General features: G+C 44.1%; 1 protein-coding gene across 4 annotated transcripts; it reads right to left on the bottom strand.

Annotated features, from left to right (window-relative positions):
• Positions 1-3,229: 3,229 nt before the first annotated feature.
• HAUS2 (HAUS augmin like complex subunit 2) lies at positions 3,230-19,632 on the bottom strand. Of its 4 annotated transcripts, none has more exons than XM_074997070.1 (7): positions 19,429-19,632; positions 13,291-13,383; positions 11,293-11,361; positions 10,195-10,264; positions 7,992-8,124; positions 4,893-5,001; positions 3,230-4,806 (listed from the first exon to the last, which is right to left on the bottom strand). In XM_074997070.1, the coding sequence occupies exons 1-7, from the start codon at positions 19,516-19,518 to the stop codon at positions 4,651-4,653; spliced, it is 720 nt and encodes a 239-aa protein (XP_074853171.1). In that variant the 5' UTR covers positions 19,519-19,632; the 3' UTR covers positions 3,230-4,650. The 4 variants fall into 4 exon arrangements, with proteins under 4 accessions (XP_074853171.1, XP_074853174.1, XP_074853173.1 ...); XM_074997073.1 differs by having other exon boundaries at positions 3,230-3,618; XM_074997072.1 differs by lacking the exon at positions 19,429-19,632 and adding an exon at positions 18,905-19,402.
• Positions 19,633-19,636: the final 4 nt, after the last annotated feature.

The raw sequence follows: 19,636 nt of genomic DNA, 5'->3' as shown, positions 1-19,636 counted from the left end.
GGAGGGTGCAGTTGAGCTGGGGGGTTGCAGGGGTTGGACACGGGGAGCAGGGGGTTGGGGCAAGGGTTGAGCCCAGCCAGCAGGTTGGTGTTGGGGCTGGTGGGTAGAGGGGGGTTGGAATTGGAACCTCATGGGCCAGGGGTTGGGAGCCCCAGGTGCAGGTTGAAGCTGGAGCCCCATGAGCTGGGAAGTGTGAGCTGGGGGGCGCAGCTGAATGGGGTGAACCGGGGCAGGGAGGTTAGCTAGGGGACAAAGCCTCATGTGCCTGCAGTGGCTGACAGCTAGAGCACCGCGTGTTGGGGGAGGGGGGGTGGGTGAGCTGGGGCTGCAAGGGGGCGGCAGGTGTCGGGGGGTTGAACGGGGGTGCACTGGGCCAGGGTGATTGAGTGGAGGGGGAGTTGGAGCTCTGCCAGAGGCTAGGAACCAGAGCCCCAGGCACAGGTTGAAGTCAGAGCCTCAGGTGTGTGGGGGGTGGTGAGTTGGGGCCATGGGGGAGTGGTTGAACAGGGGTATACCAGGGTGGGGTGCTTGAGCAGGGGGCAGGCTGGAGCCTCATGTGTGCTGAGCCAGCCATGCAGGGGGTGTGATCTGAGGCCAAATGGAAGTTGGGGCTGGGTTTTCAAGGGTTGGAGGAGAGCCCCAGGTGTGTGGCTGGAGCCTCCCACTGGGGGAGGTGAGATGGGGGGGTAGGGGTGAGCTGGAGGTTTCTCATAAGTATGAACAGTCATAAGTGTTCTCAAGTTGGGGACCATCTGTATAAATATGAATTAAATAGGGCTATCTTTAATTTAGTAATGAAGCATATATGACTTTTAAATAAAGGCCCTGACTAGCAAATAGTCAGGAAGACCTTGAAAATTAAGAAGGCCAAAGGGAAGTAAATAGGAAGGTTGTCTTGTTCACAGACTAACTAATAATAAGGGAAAGTTCCCAACCCTTTCACCAAGGGGTGACTGCAAATTCTTTTAAATAAGACAAAAAGAAGGCCTTAAAAGGAGCCAATATGTCCCTTCTCCAACAACCCATTAGCGTTAAAGGCCCTGTGAAGTCAGGTGCAATGGAAGGCTATGGAGTAGCAAGACAGCTAAAGGACAGGCTCTGGTAAGAAATGAGGCTGTGAATGTAAAGGCTGGCCTACATCAGAAAGGAAATTTGACCTAAGTTGCGCAACTCCAACTATGAGAAGTCAACCTTAGGTTGACTTTCCACAGTGACCCCCCTAGGGAAAGCCGATAGGAGAAACTCTTGTCTACTTCCCTTATCCTCACGAGAGCCGAGTATCCAGGTCATCAGGGCTGCTCTCACTGTTTGATTTAGTGCATTCCTAATAAGTGCACTGAATGGAACCCAGGAAGATCAACCACAGGACTGTCCATCTTCTGAGTGTAGTAAAACCCTTATTTGGATTAAGACTGGCAATAAGGATGAATCGTCTCAATTAGTTTTTGCTGAAGTCAGTAATCAGCAATGACATCACTCGCTTGTTAAAGGATGTAAAAAAGAATCAACACTTAAAAGAATTCATTGCTAATACATGCCAGCCACCATTACAGCCCAACTAAACACCCGTGGTTAGCCACTTTGTAAGTGTCTTGACCAAATGCTTATAGGTGTTGTTATTGTTTGGATGCAGTAAATTGCTTATTACTTAGGTTTTTTTAAGGTAATTGCATGAGTACCATTTAGCCTTTGGTTTTAATAAAGGAATTTTAGGTTAAATTAGTCTGGCAGTTTTCCATATTAATTTAAAATATGAATTCCAAAAGGAGGAAAATATATAAACAAACATAGCCTTTTGCACAAGGAAAAGTGGAAGCACTGTGGTCAAGTCACTTGGCTGAGGCCACATAGCTCAGCTATACATTCAAAAGTGAAAAGATTCTCACCTCCTGCCATATGATCAATCCTCTAGCCTTTATTGCCTCATATCTGAAATGGCTTAAATGCAATATTCAATCTGACTGGTTGAAAATGATGAAATATGTAAATACAGGATCTTTTCCCAGTCAAACTTGTTAACTGAATTTCCCTGCCTTGTTGCCAAAGTCTATTTTTGTTTATGTTACAAGTTAAACAACGAACAACCTCAACTCTTACACGTCGGTAACTGCCCATTGCAGGCAAAAAACAGGCCAAAATAATACAATTTGGGAGGGAGGGGGAAAAAAAAAAAAAAAAAAGCAAATAAACCACAGGCATCGAAGAAAGCAGGTTTTGAGTTTAAAAATCAATCACACTACAGTACTATAAAAGTGTCTTAGGACAGATATTCCTACTAACCTTTGGCAAACCAGATATTTGTTCAAAATTGGACCCATAAGAAGAGCTCAGTTTTCATCCCCACACTCAAAAGAGGAGGGATGTCTGTTTCTAAGTTTAGTTCTCTTATATATTATCCAAACTTTTTATACATGCTATGACCTCTTCTGTTTTTCTAGAGGCAAACCTGTGCACTTAACATTGTATGAAACAGAGAAGCACTGTCTGTTTTTAGTTTGACACATTTAGATAAGCATCATTCCACTGAAGATGCCACTGTTTGGCTAGATGACTATGCGCCTATTAATTAAATACACACCTGATATCTCCATCATGTTTTGACTCTTTTTATAGTCCCTGCATAATGTTATGTTAGCCATTGCCTATTTGAAGGAAATGTCTACACCTGCCTATCATGCTTTCTCTTTTCCTTCCTTTGCAATTTTTAAAGCACTGAATTTCAAAGTTCACCTTACAGAAGAAAAAAGATAATACAATTTAGGCACTCTGCTTGAGGTGAAATTTCAGAAGAAAAATGATCTAGGTTATATTTAGCTCTTTGGAGAGAGTTTTGAAAATTAAAATCCATTCCCTGCCCTTTGTTCTCTACCAAGAAGGGTGCAAAAAGATGAAAAAGCCTGCTTTTTTAGACAGTTGTCATGAGAGAGTGGAGTTTGATCTAACTGAGCCTTCTTTTCACCATCCCATCTTAATGTCATCTTTGCAGATGCCTCTCCAGGAAAGTACCATACACTTAGGTGGAGGGGTTTGGCTGGTCAGTGAGAGACAGAGCCAGTCTTTCAAAGCATCATCACCCACAGAGATTTCCCATGCTTATAACATTAATATTGTCAATATATCACAAGCTTCATGCTGTCAGTAAGCTCCTTTGATGAGCTGAGCGTAGGGAAGACTCTGACAACACACCTCAAAGATGCTCTCATGCCACAAGAAAGAGGTGGAGAAGATCAGGAGATGCTAGAGTTTATTGTGCTAGTTCTATAGATAAATAAGCAGTCTCTGAGGCTAAGAAAATCTGTTCTTCCAAATTCCGATTTCTTTATTACTCATGAAGTCAAGGCCATGGACCAGGCAAATTCCACCAGAAAAATGCTTTCAGATGTCTAGGAGTTTCAAAATAGGTTTATTCGGGAGGTGAAACTTCAATGTTGGAAATGATACCTTCTCTAATCCTTGAAGCAGAACTCTAAGAGAGGCTGGACAGCAACAAATCAAATGGAATACCCAGAGGCTCATCTGAGTTACAGGTGATTAGGTTTTGTGTTGTTTTGATGAAGAACTGAAGACTTAGCAGTCCAACACATGTTGTAGAGTTTGACTGACAGCACTTTTGAAGAGCTGTTGGGAAGAGCAGCATAAACATATTTGTAACTGTGCATGAATTAAAGACTAAACTCTTCCTTAGTTTGCAAGTTCTTTGGAGGCTTTTGTTCTCAGTTTGTAAAGCACGTACAAAGAGGTCTTGATCCATGACTGGGGATCCTAGATGGTACCACATGGCTTGCTGTGGAACAGGTGTAATTCATAAAGCCCCAGTGGCTGAGAACTTAAAAACTGGATGGCAGACAGTAAAATCCAGTCATTTAAATCTGGTGATATTTCAAACTTAAAGAGCCCTCAAACATGCTTATGGCTACTTCAATCACTTTATACTAAAACTATAATTGTAGGATTCAGAGAGCAATTCTTGGACTCTTATTATGTAGATGAGTAATGAAATAATCAGCAAAAATTAACTGAGTATTTTGTGGGAAGCAATGGGGAATAGTCTCCTTTAAGAGAAAGGTACCCTCATTCACTTTCAAAGAATTTGAAAAATGGGTCTTTGAAAATGGAGTGAGCATTGGACTATTCCTGCAGATTGTGCTCCTCTAGTTTTGGCCATTTTGTAATGAAAATTATATATAATAGCTTAATTTTCCCATTTTACCATCTATTATATGTTTTTGAAATTTTGATGCTCACATAGAAAATATAGCACATCATCTCAAAATACCTGCAGAAAACAAACAAACAAACAGTCATTATGTTGTGTGCCTTAGCCATACTGAAACAGATTGTATATGTACATTCAAGGCAGAATGCAAGACAGTTCCATCTGACTATTTCATGGAGGTATTTGTGAACACATCACAAAACTCCAGAGCAAAATTAAACCTAGACAACAAGTTCTATCATTTAGACATCACTGTCCAGTTTTCTTAATAATCACTTGTTACCAACTAAAATATCCATTCTATAGCGAGGAGTGACTGAACCATAAAGTCTCTAGTTAGACTAAAGCACAAATTAACTGGAACTAGCCCAAAGAATTGGTAAAAAACCCAGAACTTTCAACAGATCATCTTTTTTCTTCACAAATAAGATGTTTTATGGTGGAACTAAGATGCTGAAGCTAGAATCTGATTTGTTAGTGATCTGGGAGTTGTAATGGATTTCTTTTTGCAGCTCTCTCCATGTCAGTATTTGCTCTGCCAGCTCTTCAGTCTCTGTCACAAGCAAGTTAATTTTCGCCAGAGCATTGTCCTGGAATACAAGGTGGGAGTTTCAAATGATGTTGTATTTTGAGGGGAAGAGTATTACAGGAGTTAATAAAGCTGGTTCCTACTCACCAAGTTTTTCATGGTCATGGGTATCCGAGGGATGCTCCTTATGATCTGCAAGTGGCTTTCCACTTTCTCGATAAAGGCCACTGCCAATGTCAGTAACTCTGCTACATACCTTTAATTAGAAAAGAAGATTGAACAGAAACAGGCTGTTCAAAATGATGCACAACTTAAATTTTAAGCTTCTCTTTCCAGTATTTCCTTGATTTTTCTCTTCCAACCCTCTTCCACAATAGTTGTGGGAATTCCTAACCTCCTGCCCTAGAAAGGAAATCTCACCAGAAACAATTCTATTGCACCAGTAATGAGGACACAGGCTGGGAGAGCAACATCACCATCTTTGCTTGTTCAGCAAATGCTCTCTTTGGTGGCACTCCATGCCAGTGAAAGACATGGCTAGTTATCAAGAACATGTGCCTGTGCACTTATTCATGCGTGGATAGTGAACAGACCGCAAAGAAGAGAGAATAGTTATCACACTACAGTATTATTTGGATTTTAAGAAGTTTTCTGAGCATAAACTTATGCACTATATGAACCCAGAATTTAAACAAATCTGTTTAAAAGGTATTAGAAAAGCTATTATGTGGTCTGCTGGAGGAAAGAAAAAACACGCAACAAAGGTTCAGTGTGTAAGATTGTCATGGGACATGGGAGTTCAACAGTACCCCTGCTTGTCAAGCAAGATAGTGCTGGCACTCCCTTCATCAATGTGAATCTTCCACATAAGCTCTGTGCCGGAGACGTAGCTTAGCTCTCCTGTCAAGTCACAAGCAACTTTGCCCCTTCCAAAGCAGGGAAAGTCCCAGTGAGAAGTCAACAAGAAGGTTCTTCTGCTCTCTCTTTTATTCACTGTTCTCTCTGGGCCACATTTCCAGCCTCTCTCAGCTGCCTTTGAGTCTGTCTTGCTCTGGAATACAGTATTCAATTCCTCGCTGGTTCTCTCGGAGTACTATTCCAGTTCCTGTGCAGCTGCTCTGTGTGTCCTTCCCTGCTCCAGTACAAAGCACTGGATCTTCACAGTGGTTCCTCAGGAGTACCTGGTCTCCTGCAAACCCTGGCTGAGGGCCTTCCACAGCAATCTGCCCACACCATGTGGTTCCACCTCTCCCGTACCTCACTCAGGACTTGACTTTCATAAGGATTGTTAAAGAGGCCACATCACCATGTGACAGACATTATATTTCTATGACTTCCACAGTGACAAAAATAGCTAATTGTTAGTTTTTTATATGTAATTCTGTTACTACCAAATATTCCTCATTGTTCTTCTCAGTAATGCATATAATAATCATTATCTGTAGCTCAAGATGAAGATCTCAGATATGGGAATTATCTTGGATAAAGTTATTCAGTTAGCGCCAATAGTGTTTTCCAGATTGATTTAAACCAAGTCTCTAGTCAATTAGTATTAGTTAGGAGCAGCCGATTGCCAGCTGCTACATTATGGAAACACTAGTTAAATATACTGCTAATACTATTTTGAAAAATGTAGTTAAATTGAAGTCTTAGTTCATTGGCTTTTCTAAGAAAAACAAAATACTTCCTTCCCACACTCATAACTTAAAAGGCTCCACACATGTATTTATGAAAGTTAGAGTGATTTCACTGAATAAATTAAATAGTATTTTAAAAAGACCCCCCATTTATGGAAATTTAAGCCAGTTTTCTATCATTTTGTGGCCTCCCTTGAAGAATAATGTACTTAAAATTTCACCACATACCTACTTATCAATAACGTCTTCAATAAGGAAGTCCAAAAGGACAACGTTGGAAAAATTGTAGAATTTAGTTATATAAGAATTTCTATGAATTAGATAAGCAGTATGATAATTTACTTGTTGATACAACAGTTGTGTTCCTCCATCAGGAGTGACTGTCAGGGCAAAAGTAGCTTATTTGGAAATACATGACACAATGCCCCCACGTTTTTTTTATGGAACAGTGGTTTTAAATATGAATATGCATAACTTGAATATACTGTATGTACACTGGGGCTAGTAACCTAACATTCAATACCTTATAACCCCCAAATATGTACAGTTTATTTATGTGTATGCATCATTCTTGTATGTGAAGTTCAAAATATAAAGTATAAACCTTTCTTATAAAACCCATTTGTGGTACATAAGGAACATAATACCCCAGGGCTCAAGTCCAAGACTATTCACAGGTCTTTTTTTTCCTGGAAGCCTAAATGGGCTTACAAAGAGACGTGTGATCATGCTACCAGATGGTGGAATACACCGTGAATTTGGAAATTTTCCCAGAGGAAGGGAAGCATGGAGAAAAAAACCCAAAAACCACTTTCCACCCTGTGGAAATTCTACGTAAGGAATGGGAAGCAAAGGATAATTGTCTTTAGCTGGCTTCACAGACTGGTTCCCATCAGAAGAGGACACTTGAAGAGAAACAAAGAATTCTAAAGAGAGAGGAGGGTAAAGAAGGAGAAGCAGTTGGACTGAGGTTTGAAGAGAAGGGAAAAAAAAAAACAAAAAACAAAAAAAACACACACAACCATCTCTGGCCTAAAGAGCTTTACCTGAAATAAAGACTATGGTGAGAAATTATGATTTGTAACAATTTCTTTTCGTGTCTTAGGCTTAGCTGCCATGTTTTATTTATTTTAGCAAAGTAACTTTCATCTGCCTGTCATTGCTTGCAAACACTTACATCACTTTTGTTTTATTATCAAACCCAGTGCAAATAATTGTTACCAGGATAAGGGGAACAGGACAGCAGATGTGGAGAGCAAACTTTATAAGCTTTCATACAGAATAAGAAGGATTCATCTGGGGTTTGAGCTCTTTGGTGCTGTGCTGCTGGTTGCTGTCATCAATGTGCGTTACCCCGCTGAGAGACTGTTACCCCAACTCTGTGTCTTTGCTGGGAGAGACCAGGACTTCAGATCCAGCAGGACAGGAGATGGAGCGCCTCAGAGAGCAGGTAGGCAGGCACAGTGGTATGACCAGCCCTTCAGGTGACAGTTTCATGGGGATCTCTGTGACCCAACCCCTCATAGGGACTGTCAGGCAAAAGTAGCTTATTTGACATGAGTATAGCATGTGTAGACTACATGCTAAGAGCTATTTTGTAAGGGCTCACCTGTGGAACATGGCTTCAATAGGCAAGTTCTCTTGACATAAGGGCTTCATTAACCTCTGCCTGAGAGTCCTTTTCTCTTTCAGCACTGCTTCCAAGTGTTTATTCATAACTTGCAGGGCTTGGCATTTCTGCACTACAGAACAGAGATAAATATCAAAAGGATGCCGATTGGAAACTGACCAATATCATGAGCAGAAACTCATTTTGAACAGCAGCTGACTCAAGTTTTCCAGCAATATTTCACTCTAAGTGACAAGTTCAAACTCTTGGAGGATAACAATAACCAGACTAGTGCCCATCAAATGATTTAGGAAGTAATATTAGGATCTGTTCCAAAGAGACTCAGGACATCAGTCCTTAGTAAGGTATCACTTTACTAACAAGCACGGTTTAAAGGCAGGGGTTGGCAAACTATGAGCTATCAGCCATTTTAATCCAGCCCTTGAACGCCCGCTGGGGAGCAGTGTTGGGGATTTGCCCTGGTCCACATTGCTCCCGAAAGCAGCAGCACATCCCCCTTCCATCTAGTCCTATACACCAGGGAGATCCACACACTACACCTGCCCCAAGTGCTGCACCCACAGGATCCTTTGTTGGGAGCCATGGCCAATGGAAGCTGTGGGGGTGGTCGCTGCAGACCAGGAAGCATGCAGAACCATGTGGCAGCACCTCTGCATAGGAGCTGGAGTGGAGCACACTGCTGTTTCTGGGAGCTGCTTGAGTTAAATGCTGTTGGAGGCCCACGCCCCCACCCCCTGCCCCAGCGTTAATCCCCCTCCTGCCTTCCTAGGTCCCAGCCCAGAGGTACTGCCTGCACTCCAAAACCTCATCCCCAACCCTTCTCTTAGCCTGCATCCACACAGAAAGCAAAAAGGTGGAGAAATTCTGAAGGAATAAATCCATTCCTCCAACTTATCAATAAAATCCCTACAGTTCTGAGCAACATTACATATGGAAAAAGTACATACATCTGTTGACATAATGGGAGGGGAACAGGTTTATTTGCAGCACTGATGGCTTATGGATGCTCTCAGAACTTCTGCCCTGCCCCTCCGGGCCTAAGATAGTCAGTGGAATATCACAAAGGGCATACATCTAGCTGCTAGTGGCATGGAGCATTCTGTGTTTCTGTGCTAGCATTCTTTATTGGTCAGTCACTCAAATATTGCTGCAGTAGATGACAAATGCAATGGTGGTGATGAGAAACAGGGAACTCAATGGAGGTGAAGCACATTAGATGACCACCAGATCAAAGAGCCCAAAGCAGGGGTGGGGAATCGTTTTTAGGCTGGGGGCCAATGACCCCCAGAAAAATCAGAGGGGGATCACATAAGAGAAAATCAAAAATCCAAAACAAAGCAAAATCCAGGCTGATGTGGCCCCTGACTAACACACCTCATTCTCCTCATGCTCCAGCACCATTGGCAGGTGGTGAAAAAGAGAGGGGGACCAGGATCAGGGTTTCTCCCAGGCCAGACTAAGTCTTCTGGAGGCCAGTGGCAAGAACAAAATTGAGGGGTTCAGTGTGCAGGAGGGGGCTGCTGAGAAATAAAATGGGGAGTGGGGTTTGGACAGGAGCGGGGGGCAGGAGCAGGTTGGGGGTGGTGGGCATGTGAGGTCTAGGGGGAAGGTGCAGGAACAGGCTGAGGGTGGGAAATCTGAGCAGGAAGAAGGGTACAGGAGCAGGATGGGGATCTAGGTGCGAGTGTGTGCCTGACGGCGAAGGGAGAGCTCTTACCTAATGCAACTCCACATAGGCATACGTGGCTCTGAGCCTCCCCTTCGCTCCTAGGCACTTCCCCCTGCTGCTCCCATTGGCTGCAATTGGTTGGGGAGCAGTGGGGGAAAAGCCTTCAGGCGGCATTCCTTGTGCTGTAGTTCTTCCAGTCGGGGTCAAAAGGAGCAGCAGCACATACAGAAATTCCTTCTCCAGCCAGGCAAAGCCTGCAGGCCTGATCCAGCTCCAGCTTGCCCGACTCTGGCCCATGAGGATCAGTGCTTTCCCCCTTCAGGGGGGAGCCTGCATTAGCACTGCAGCATTACAAGGTGACCATGGAGTTGGAGTGCTGGCCTGGGCTTCCTGCTGCAGAGTAGGGGCTCATCTCTGAGCCTTACAGGCCAGATCCAGATCGAGCCCACATGCCATAGGCTCCCCATCCCTGGCCTAAAGCTAACAATTGTTCCCTCAAACAAAGCTACTTACTCAAAAAGTATGGGTGAGCAATATCTGCTGTTTCCTTTTCCAGACGCAGGATTTCAGTTTCGAGGCTCTTCTACAAAAGACATAAAATATCTACACTTGATTTTCAGATGGTTTACGTTCTATTTACCTACAGATCTGTGGCTTTCGCCTGCAACAGCTCATCCCTCTTTCCATGTCTACAAGGAACTTATTAGTATGTATGATTGTTTTGCATATCGTTGAAGAGTGGAGTTCTGCAGGTAGTTCTTAATGCAGCGAAGACTGATCATTTTTATTTCTTTTGGGAATGAGTTCCATGGTCTGATTCCAGTCCCTGCAAACGTATGCTCTCATACTCTCAAGTCTCTGCTTAATGACAAACAGTTCCTTGGTCCAGAACATAGCTGCTGTCACAGAGATGATCTTGGACAGACCTCTAATTTGATATTATTCAATGAGGAGCCAGTCCAGAATGTGGTTAATGTCTCAACATGCCCAGTTTTGCTAAATAAATTAACGGTTGTATATTGCACTAGTTGGTACCTTTCCTAGATATTAATGGCAACATGCGACCCAGGCAGTCACTAGAGTAAATAGTTTGACAATCAGTGCTCTAACCTCTTCAACTAAACTAATAGGTATCTGGCTGTTTGCAATGCTGTTCGATGGCACGATGCTCCTGCTGTTAATGTACACATTGAATAATTCAGTAGATATGCATTACCACCCGACAAGAGCAATAAAAGAAAAATCAGAAAGATACAGTTCTATGAGAAACAGCCAGACTGTTTAGACAGCAGTAGGTGATACAGTAACAAAGGTGATGTTAGGGGTTGTACACACATGAAAATTAATCCAGAATAAAGTAAGGTGTGAGTTTAAAAATTATTTTAAGATTAATTCCCTTTGTTTTACTCTGACTTATGTTAAGCCACATCCAGAAAGGATAAAGTTAATTCAGAATAAGGCACTCTCATTCCAGAATAAAAGTACAGTAAACCCCAATTCAGAGGACTTTGGGAACAACAGATGTCCGCCAGCCCCCCTGTTGTTTCCAAACTCTGCTAAATCCACCAACTCCTACCCCGCAGAGAAAACACAAAAATGCTGGCAACTCACCAGAGCCACTGCTGGAGCGGCCGGTGCAGCTGCAGGACCCGCATCATGGATGGAGGACCTGCGCAGCAGCTGGAGGAGGCAACATGGCTGCAGAACCCACACTGTGGCTGGAGGAGCCACCATGCGCTTCTCCCTACAGGGGTGGGGAATGTACACGGGCAGAAGGTTCTCGTATATGCGCCCCACACTCCATGGGAGGAGCACGAGCTGGCTCTAGCTGTGGTGGCGGCTCCTCTAGTAATGGCAGCAACACAGGATGCAACAAGGCTCCAGCAGCAGTGGCTCTGGCTTGGCTGCTCCAGCACCTCTGGTGAGTCACACATTTTACAGTATTTTGGGGGGATGTGTAAGCCTAGATGGGAGGGCATGGGGGGGGGGGGGGGGCGGCGCTATACAAATACAAGTAAACCCTCACATTTAACGGACTTTTGGCATTAACGCTCACCCTCCTCCCCATTAATTCATTAAATCAAAGGTCTACTGTATCCACATATGAAACTAAAAAAGAATACACATATACATGCATACATAAAAATCACAGAACTGGAAGGGACCGCGAGAGGTCATCGAGTCCAGTCCCCTGTCCTCTCAGCAGGACCAAACACTATCCCTGACAAAATTTTTTTTTTTAAATCTATTTGCCGTACATCCCTAAATAACCTCCTCAAGCACTGAACTCACAACCCTGGGTTTACAAGACCAATAGCTCCCTGTATAGGCAAACCCTTATTTTGTTGAAGTGGAAGTGGTCCAGTTGCCTATAAACACAGCAGCTCATGAAAAACCAGTTGTTTGCTGGTCTAAGGAGAAGACTGTCAGATCCGTTTCCCCATAGCTTCTTCAAGAAGCTTTATCTAAAGTTTGCTCGCCTGTATAAAGGGCTACATTTGCCCAGTTATTAAGAAAGGAATTTTAATATATGGGTCTCTCTTTCCTCATTAAATTGTAACAAAGCTGTCAACTGTTAAAAACTAAATTGCAAATAACTAATAACACCTAGCAATATATTTTACGTTTTTTTGTTTTTTGTTTTTAAACCTCCTGCCTACTTTATATTTCCCACTATGTAATGGTAAAAAAAAACAGCATAAAAATATGCTTGTTATATGGAAGGGGCAGTACGGAAGTTCAAAACAGTATGATGGCTTAGCCATCATATTAGGGGTGGCCAATAATTTTGGATTGGCATCCATCAAAGTGGTCAAGGGCTGCATTCTTCTATGGTATTAATGGAGGCAGTGTGCAGCTTACAATGGAAGTTGGGTGCAGAAGTGAGGTTTAACTAATTAAGAGAGAGTGCTGGTGAAGACTGCTCCAGTGGTGGCCCCGGGGTGCGGGGGTGGGGGGGGAGCTGCTCAAGCCCCTACCAGTTAATCCACTAACCATTAACATCTCTATTGGAGGAGGGGTGTAAGAGTGGGTGCAGGGTCTGTGAGGGAGCTGAGTTGGGGCAGGAGATTGGGATGCAGGTGGTGTTGCAGGGTTTCTGAGTGCAGGAGCAGGGGGTGCAGAAGGGAGTGCAGGTGCAGGCTCTGGCTAGAAGGCATTTAACTTAGACGGCTCCTAGCCAGCAGCTCAGTGGGACCCTCATGCAGGCTCTTCTGTGTGCCCCAGGCCCATGCAACTCATCAAGTGGCAAACTGTTCAGGCCATGTGTGTTCCTGTGAGCCACACATCCTAGAGTGGGTGGGGTGTGTCCATGTACTGCCCGCATTGCAAGTGCAGCCCAGGAAGCTCCGATTGGCCTGTTTCCAGCCAATGGGAGCTATGAAATCATGCTAGGGGTAGGGAGGGGCAGCATGTGAACTCTCCTCCCCACCCTGAGGCATGCAGAGACACACATGGCCCCTGCAGCCAGACTGCTCTAGTTGCTTGTGGGGCTGGGGCAGCCAGGGAATCTGCCTGAGGCTCCCCTGGGGTGTCTGGATGGTGGCAGGCCAGATACAGCACCACCCCTGCATCATATGGGTATATGCACTCTCGTACTGAGGGATTTACCTCTTGTATTTCAGCTTGAAGGTCTGCAATTTGTTCCATCTCGGAGAGATGCTCAAAGCATGGGACTTGTTTAGCAGATAAATCCAACATCTCCTATGAAAGAAAAACAGGAGAGTGTGGTACCAAGACAGTAATAAGAAGTCACAGTGAATTAGAACAATTTTAAGCTTATCAAGAACTTTAGTGCAACTGGCACTGTCTCTCTGTGGCTACGTCTACACGTGCCCCAAACTTCGAAATGGCCATGCAAATGGCCATTTCGAAGTTTACTAATGAAGCGCTGACATGCATATTCAGCGCTTCATTAGCATGCGGGCGGCAGCGGCGCTTTGAAATTGACGAGCCTTGCCGCCGCGCGGCGCGTCCAGACGGGGCTCCTTTTCGAAAGCACGCCACCTACTTCGAAGTCCCCTTATTCCTGTGAGCTCATGGGAATAAGGGGACTTCGAAGTAGGCGGGGCCCTTTCGAAAAGGAGCCCCGTCGGGACGCGCCGCGCGGCGGCAAGGCTCGTCAATTTCAAAGCGCCGCTGCCGCCCGCATGCTAATGAAGCGCTGAATATGCATGTCAGCGCTTCATTAGTAAACTTCGAAATGGCCATTTGCATGGCCATTTCGAAGTTTGGGGCACGTGTAGACACAGCCTGTGTGTTACATTAAGATTCTCCTAACACTCACGATTTGGGAAGCATAAATCCTGCTTAGGCAGCCAAGAAAACATTTCAGAAGAACAAAAATGGGCTTACAAGAATAAAACTTCTCCAAAGACAAAGTCCTTACAGAAAAGTGCGAGACCAACCTTCTTAAAGATGTATTGCTTAAATCTATGCCATTGGAATGCAACTAAATGCAGAATTTCTCTCTTCAGAAGTATAAAGAAAAAGAAAGCATACAGTCATCCCCGATATGGCTCAATGACACTGAAAATCTAATGAAATTCAACAGCGGCTGTGAGGGATTTTCCTCTTCTCTTCCCTTTTTTAATAGTTTGTCAGTAGGAATAGGATGCATTATAAATAGTATCTTTATTTGAAGACACACATGGTACTATAAGAGGGGGAAAAAAAAAAAAGTAACTAAACCCTCTAAACCAATGTACTAGGAAGCACAATGGCTAGTGGATAAGGCATTGAATCAGGAAACTAAAGTTCAGCTCCCAGCTATACCACTCACATGCTGCGTAACTTTGGGCAAATCACTTCACTTCTCAGTTTCCCCTTCCTCCTCCTGTTTTTGTCTATGTAATTTCTTATACTATATTCATCATCATAATAGGCTCTGAGCAACTTCCAGTAGTGTATTAAGCCATGTGACTAACATTTCAAAGGTTTCTTCTTTACTTTCTCTCTGAGGGAACAAATGGATGTACTGTTTCCTTTCAGAATTTATATATTCACATTCACACACCCCCATGTGTTAATAGTAGAGATGGCAAGCCAAACTAATCCTTCTTGCAAAAACTGAAAGGTGGCAAGGTTTGGGATTGTCCTTAATTCCTTTTGAGTTCATTCCACAATTATGGGTCAACCACCAAGAATACCCAGTCTGATTTCAAGGGCCTGTCTACCCACAGGGCTTCTCTCCACTATGGGATAGACTGACTTTGAAGTGATCAATCCTCACATTTGGGGGTGGCGGAAATCATCAAGTTAGCAGAGCTAGTGAAAACCCACTAAATCGAATGCCCATCACTCTCCTATCAACTCCAGTACTCTACCAGAAGGAGATGAATAAGGGGAGTGGATGGAAGAGACTGTTCTGTTGACCCAGGACAGTGTGAACTCTGCTGTAAACAGAACTAAGCTATGCTGATGTGAGTTACACTACTAACGTAATTCAAATTATGTGGCTTAGCTTGACCTGTCCCTGTAGTGTAGGCCAGTGCTCAGCAACCTGTATCATCTTGTGGCACTCTTCAGCACTCGTGATGACTTCACAGCACACCCAATGTATATATAACCCAATCCCCTCTCCCTCACCCAGGCATCACCAGCCTCACTCCTCACTCTCCCTCAAGGCCCTCCCTCAGAGCTAGGCAACCCCAGCCCTCCACTCTAATCCAATCCCCTCCCATCGTCCAGAACTAAGCACTCCAAGCCCTCCACTCTAGCCCAATCCCCCATCTGTCCTCCACAACCAGGCTCCCCTAGCTCCCTGCTCTAACCTAATCCCCCACCGCTCCCCCAGAGCCAGGTACCCCCAGCCAGCCCCCTGACTCTAACTCGATGCTGGCAACTCCCCAGAGCTGCTGCCACCACTGCTGCCTCCCCAGAGCCACCGCCACCACTTCCACCATGTGCTTTTCCCTCCAAGCAGTGGGTGGCTGACACCACTCCCAGGGCACGGCTCTGAGGCACACTAAAGCATTGGTGGGTTAGACTGACATAGGACAACAAACAATGGGCTTAAATTGCAGCAAGTGATGTTTAGTTTGAGTTGGATAAAGATCTAATGGATGATAAAGATGGTCAGATTTTGGGAAACAAGACAGAGGAAAAACAACTGAGGAGAGCTGACAGTTTTTCAAAGGGACACTATTAAGGTCCCAAAAGCAAGCTATTCCGCTGCATAGGAAAGATAGAAAATATGGCAAAAGACCGCCTTGGCTTAACCAGGAAATCTTGCATGATCTCAAAATAAAAAAAGGAATCATAAAAAAAAAATGGAAACTAGGACAACTTACAAAGGATGAATTTGGGCAAACACCACAGGAATGCAGGGGCAAGATTAGAAAGGTAAAGGCACAAAATGAGCTCAAACTAGCTATAGGCATAAGATGACTTTTCATAAATATATTAGAAGCAAGAGGAAGACCAAGGACAGGGTAGGCCCATTGCTCAGTGAGGAGGGAGAAACAGCAGCAGGAAACTTGAAAATGGTAGAGATGCTTAATGACTTCTTTGTTTCGGTCTTCACCGAGAAGTCTGAAGAAGGAATGCCCAACATAGTGAATGCTAGGGGGAAAGGGTTAGGTTTAGAAGATAAAATAAAAAAGAACAAGTTAAAAATCACTTAGAAAAGTTAGATATTTGCATTCTAGAATACTCAAGGAGCTGATAGAGGAGGTATCTGCGCCTTTAGAGATCATCTTTGGAAAGTCATGGGAGACAGGAGAGATTCCAGAAGACTGGAAAAGGGCAAATATAGTGCCCATCTATAAAAAGGGAAGTAAGAACAAAGCAGGAAACTACAGACCAGTCAGTTTAACTTCTGTGCCAGGAAAGATAGTAGAGCAAGTAATTAAGGCAATTGTCTGCAAACACTTTGAAGGTGGTAAGGTGATAGGGAACAGCCAGCATGGATTTGTAAAGAACAAATCATGTCAAACCAATCTGATAGCTTTCTTTGATAGGATAACAAGCCTTGCGGATAAGGGAGAAGCAGTGGATGTGGTATGCCTAGACTTCAGAAAGGCATTTGATACCGTCTCACATGATATTCTTATCAATAAACTAGATAAATACAACTTGGATCGGGCTACTATAAGGTGGGTGCAAAACTGGCTGGATACCCACACTCAGAGTAGTTATTAATGGTTCTCTATACTGCTGGAAAGCTAGAACAATTGGGGTTCAGCAGAGGTCTGTTTTGGGACCAGTTCTGTTCAATATCTTCATCAACAATTTAGATATTGGCATAGAATGTATGCTTATTAAGTTTGCAGATGATACCAAGCTGGGAGGCGCTGCAAGTGCTTTGGAGGATAGGGATATAAATCAAAGTGATCTGGACAAATTGGAGAAATGGTTTGAGGTAAACAGAATGAAGTTTAATAAGACAAATGCAAAGTGCTCCACTTAGGAAGGAGCAATCAGTTTCACACATACAGAATGGGAAGCGACTGTCTAGGAAGGAGTATGGAAGAAAGGTATCTAGGGGTTATAGTGGATCACAAGTTAATGAGTCAAGTGTGATGCTGTTGCAAAAAAGCAAACATGATTCTGGGATGCATTAACAGGTGTGTTTTGAGCAAGACACGGGAAGTCATTTGTCTGCTCTACTCTGCGCTGGTTAGGCCTCAGTTGGAGTATTGTGTCCAGTTCTAGGCACCACATTTCAAGAAAAACGTGGAGAAAGTCCAAAAAAAGAGCAACAAGAATTATCAAAAGTCTAGACCTATGAAGGAAGGCTGAAAGGATTGGGCTTGATTAGTTTGGAAAAGAGAAGATTAAGTGGGGGGGACATGATAGCAGTTTTCAGGTATCTAAAAGGGTGTCATAAAGAGGAAAGAGAAAACTTGTTCTTCTTGGCCTCTGAGGATAGAGCAAGAAGCAATGGGCTTAAACTGCAGCAAGGGGGTTTAGGCTGAACATTAGGAAAAAGTTCCAACTGTCAGAGTGGTCAAACACCAGAATAAATTGCCTAGGGAAGTTAAATATCTCCAGAGATGGAGATTCCACAAGAACAGGTTAGATAAATTTCTATCAGGGATGGTCTAGATAGTACTTGGTCCTGCCATGAGGGCAGGGGGCTGGACTCTATGACCTCGTGAGGTCCCTTCCAGTCCTAGTATTCTATGGAGCTTAGTCCTGCTTTAAGGGTAGGGGACTGGACTTGATGACCAGTCCCAGTAGTCTATGATTCTTTAACTATCCCTCAGAGTTCTGGCTTTTCTTCATTCCTGAGCAAGAGATAGACCAACATAAGTTTGTAGTAGACCAAGTATAAGTTCTTTACCATTGGGTGGTTTCTTACTATCTATTAGCACAGCTCTTATACAACAGGGTCCCCAAAACTTGGTTGGTGTTTCCAGGCAGTACTATAACTCAAATAACAACAACAAAATAAAATGAAGCAGGCAAGAAGATTATGCTATAAACAAGACCATTGTTGTTTTGTATGATGTTTCCCAGAAACCCACCAGTGTTTATTTTTAAAAAAATGTGAAAAATCTGTGCAAAATTAACTTAATAGTTTTCTAAGAAAATATCAGGGATAATATTGGGGAAAAGAAAAAAAGCAACAAAGAGAAAAGTAACAGTACTTAAAAGCAGTTTTAATGCTGTGATTTATTTTATGAATTGAACATCAACAGTATGTACACAAGGATGTGTACCTGTCAATATATTGTCTTACTTCAACAGATAGCCTCACATTTACACTTTGGTTAATAATAAGTTAGTCTACTTAATGTTCTGAAATTTCTTAACAATCAATATTTCCATGTATTTGAGTGGTCCAAAATCCAGGTGAAATTTAGAAATTTACAAAGGCTATTGCATGTGTAAAAGCTAAGAAGTCTTTGGTTAAAAACTGGAAAACAAAGGGCCCTAGTTACAACTAGCAACCCTGAGCACAGGTGTACTTGAAAGTGGAGACATACTTCTATTGGACTATTTTGACAGAGCAGATACAGGAATAAACTCATTCATTGCACTTTATCCCTATGCTCCAGCAGCATTACAAATGCTGCTCATTTACATCTAGCACTTTCTCTTGACATTTATATTATGCAAATGAAACCCTATTAGCTGAACGCCACCCATTACCAAATACCTGGGGCACAGCATTTTGAGGAAATGTGTTCCAATTCGGCCCCTGAAACAAATTTGTCATTAAAAAAAAGGCTTCGAGGAACTAAAGACGATCAAGGACAGAAGATCTAAGCGTACCTACCTTTGCCACAGGCTCTCAGGAGCAGAGGAGGGGAAGCAGTTAGAAGCAGGCCCCAAGCAATCAGTACACACCAGACTAAGAGATGTTTTAGAGCATAAGCTTCCGCAGGCAAAGACCCACTGCATCTGACGAAGCGGCTCTTTGCCCACAAAAGCTTATGCTCCAAAACATGCTAGTCTGTAAGGCGCCACAGCAGCGCTTGCTGTTTTTGCAGATACAGACTAACACGGCTATATGCCTAATATAGCAGCGAGCCCAGAGGTGCTGGGGCTGCGACCTTCCAAACCTCGAAGTGCAGGGATTCGGGGCGGCCACACACGGAGCCCTGTGACAGGCTGCAACGCTGCTCAGGGCCCGGATCGCGGATAACGCCTGGCGGGAACCACCCGCTGCTCACACACTAGAGCCCGGAGACTGTGTCAAGCAGCCGGCCCTCTGGGAGGCCGGACACCCGTCGCGGTGCAGGAAGGACCGAGCAGTTTCTCCCGGGAGAGGGGCCCTGGCTCGGCCCCGCCGCTCCTCACCTGGGTCACCACGCCCGCCGCCAGACACCGGGCCAGCAACAGCCCTGCAGCCGTTGGCTGCGCCACGCCCCACGGGTTGGAGCAGGCCATTGCCGCTGCCTTATCGAAACCCGGCGCGCGCCCGCCCTAGCGCTGGAAGCTCCGCCCATACCGCTGACGCTAAGAGGGGCGAGGCCGTGCTCGTTATGACCCGTTGGGGCGTTACGCC

This window comes from Carettochelys insculpta, chromosome 6 (assembly GCF_033958435.1).
Source record: "Carettochelys insculpta isolate YL-2023 chromosome 6, ASM3395843v1, whole genome shotgun sequence".
NCBI classification, from domain to species: Eukaryota; Metazoa; Chordata; order Testudines; family Carettochelyidae; genus Carettochelys; species Carettochelys insculpta.
The sequence above is the reverse complement of the archived record's forward strand: the minus strand, read 5'-3'. Positions and strand labels throughout refer to the sequence as shown.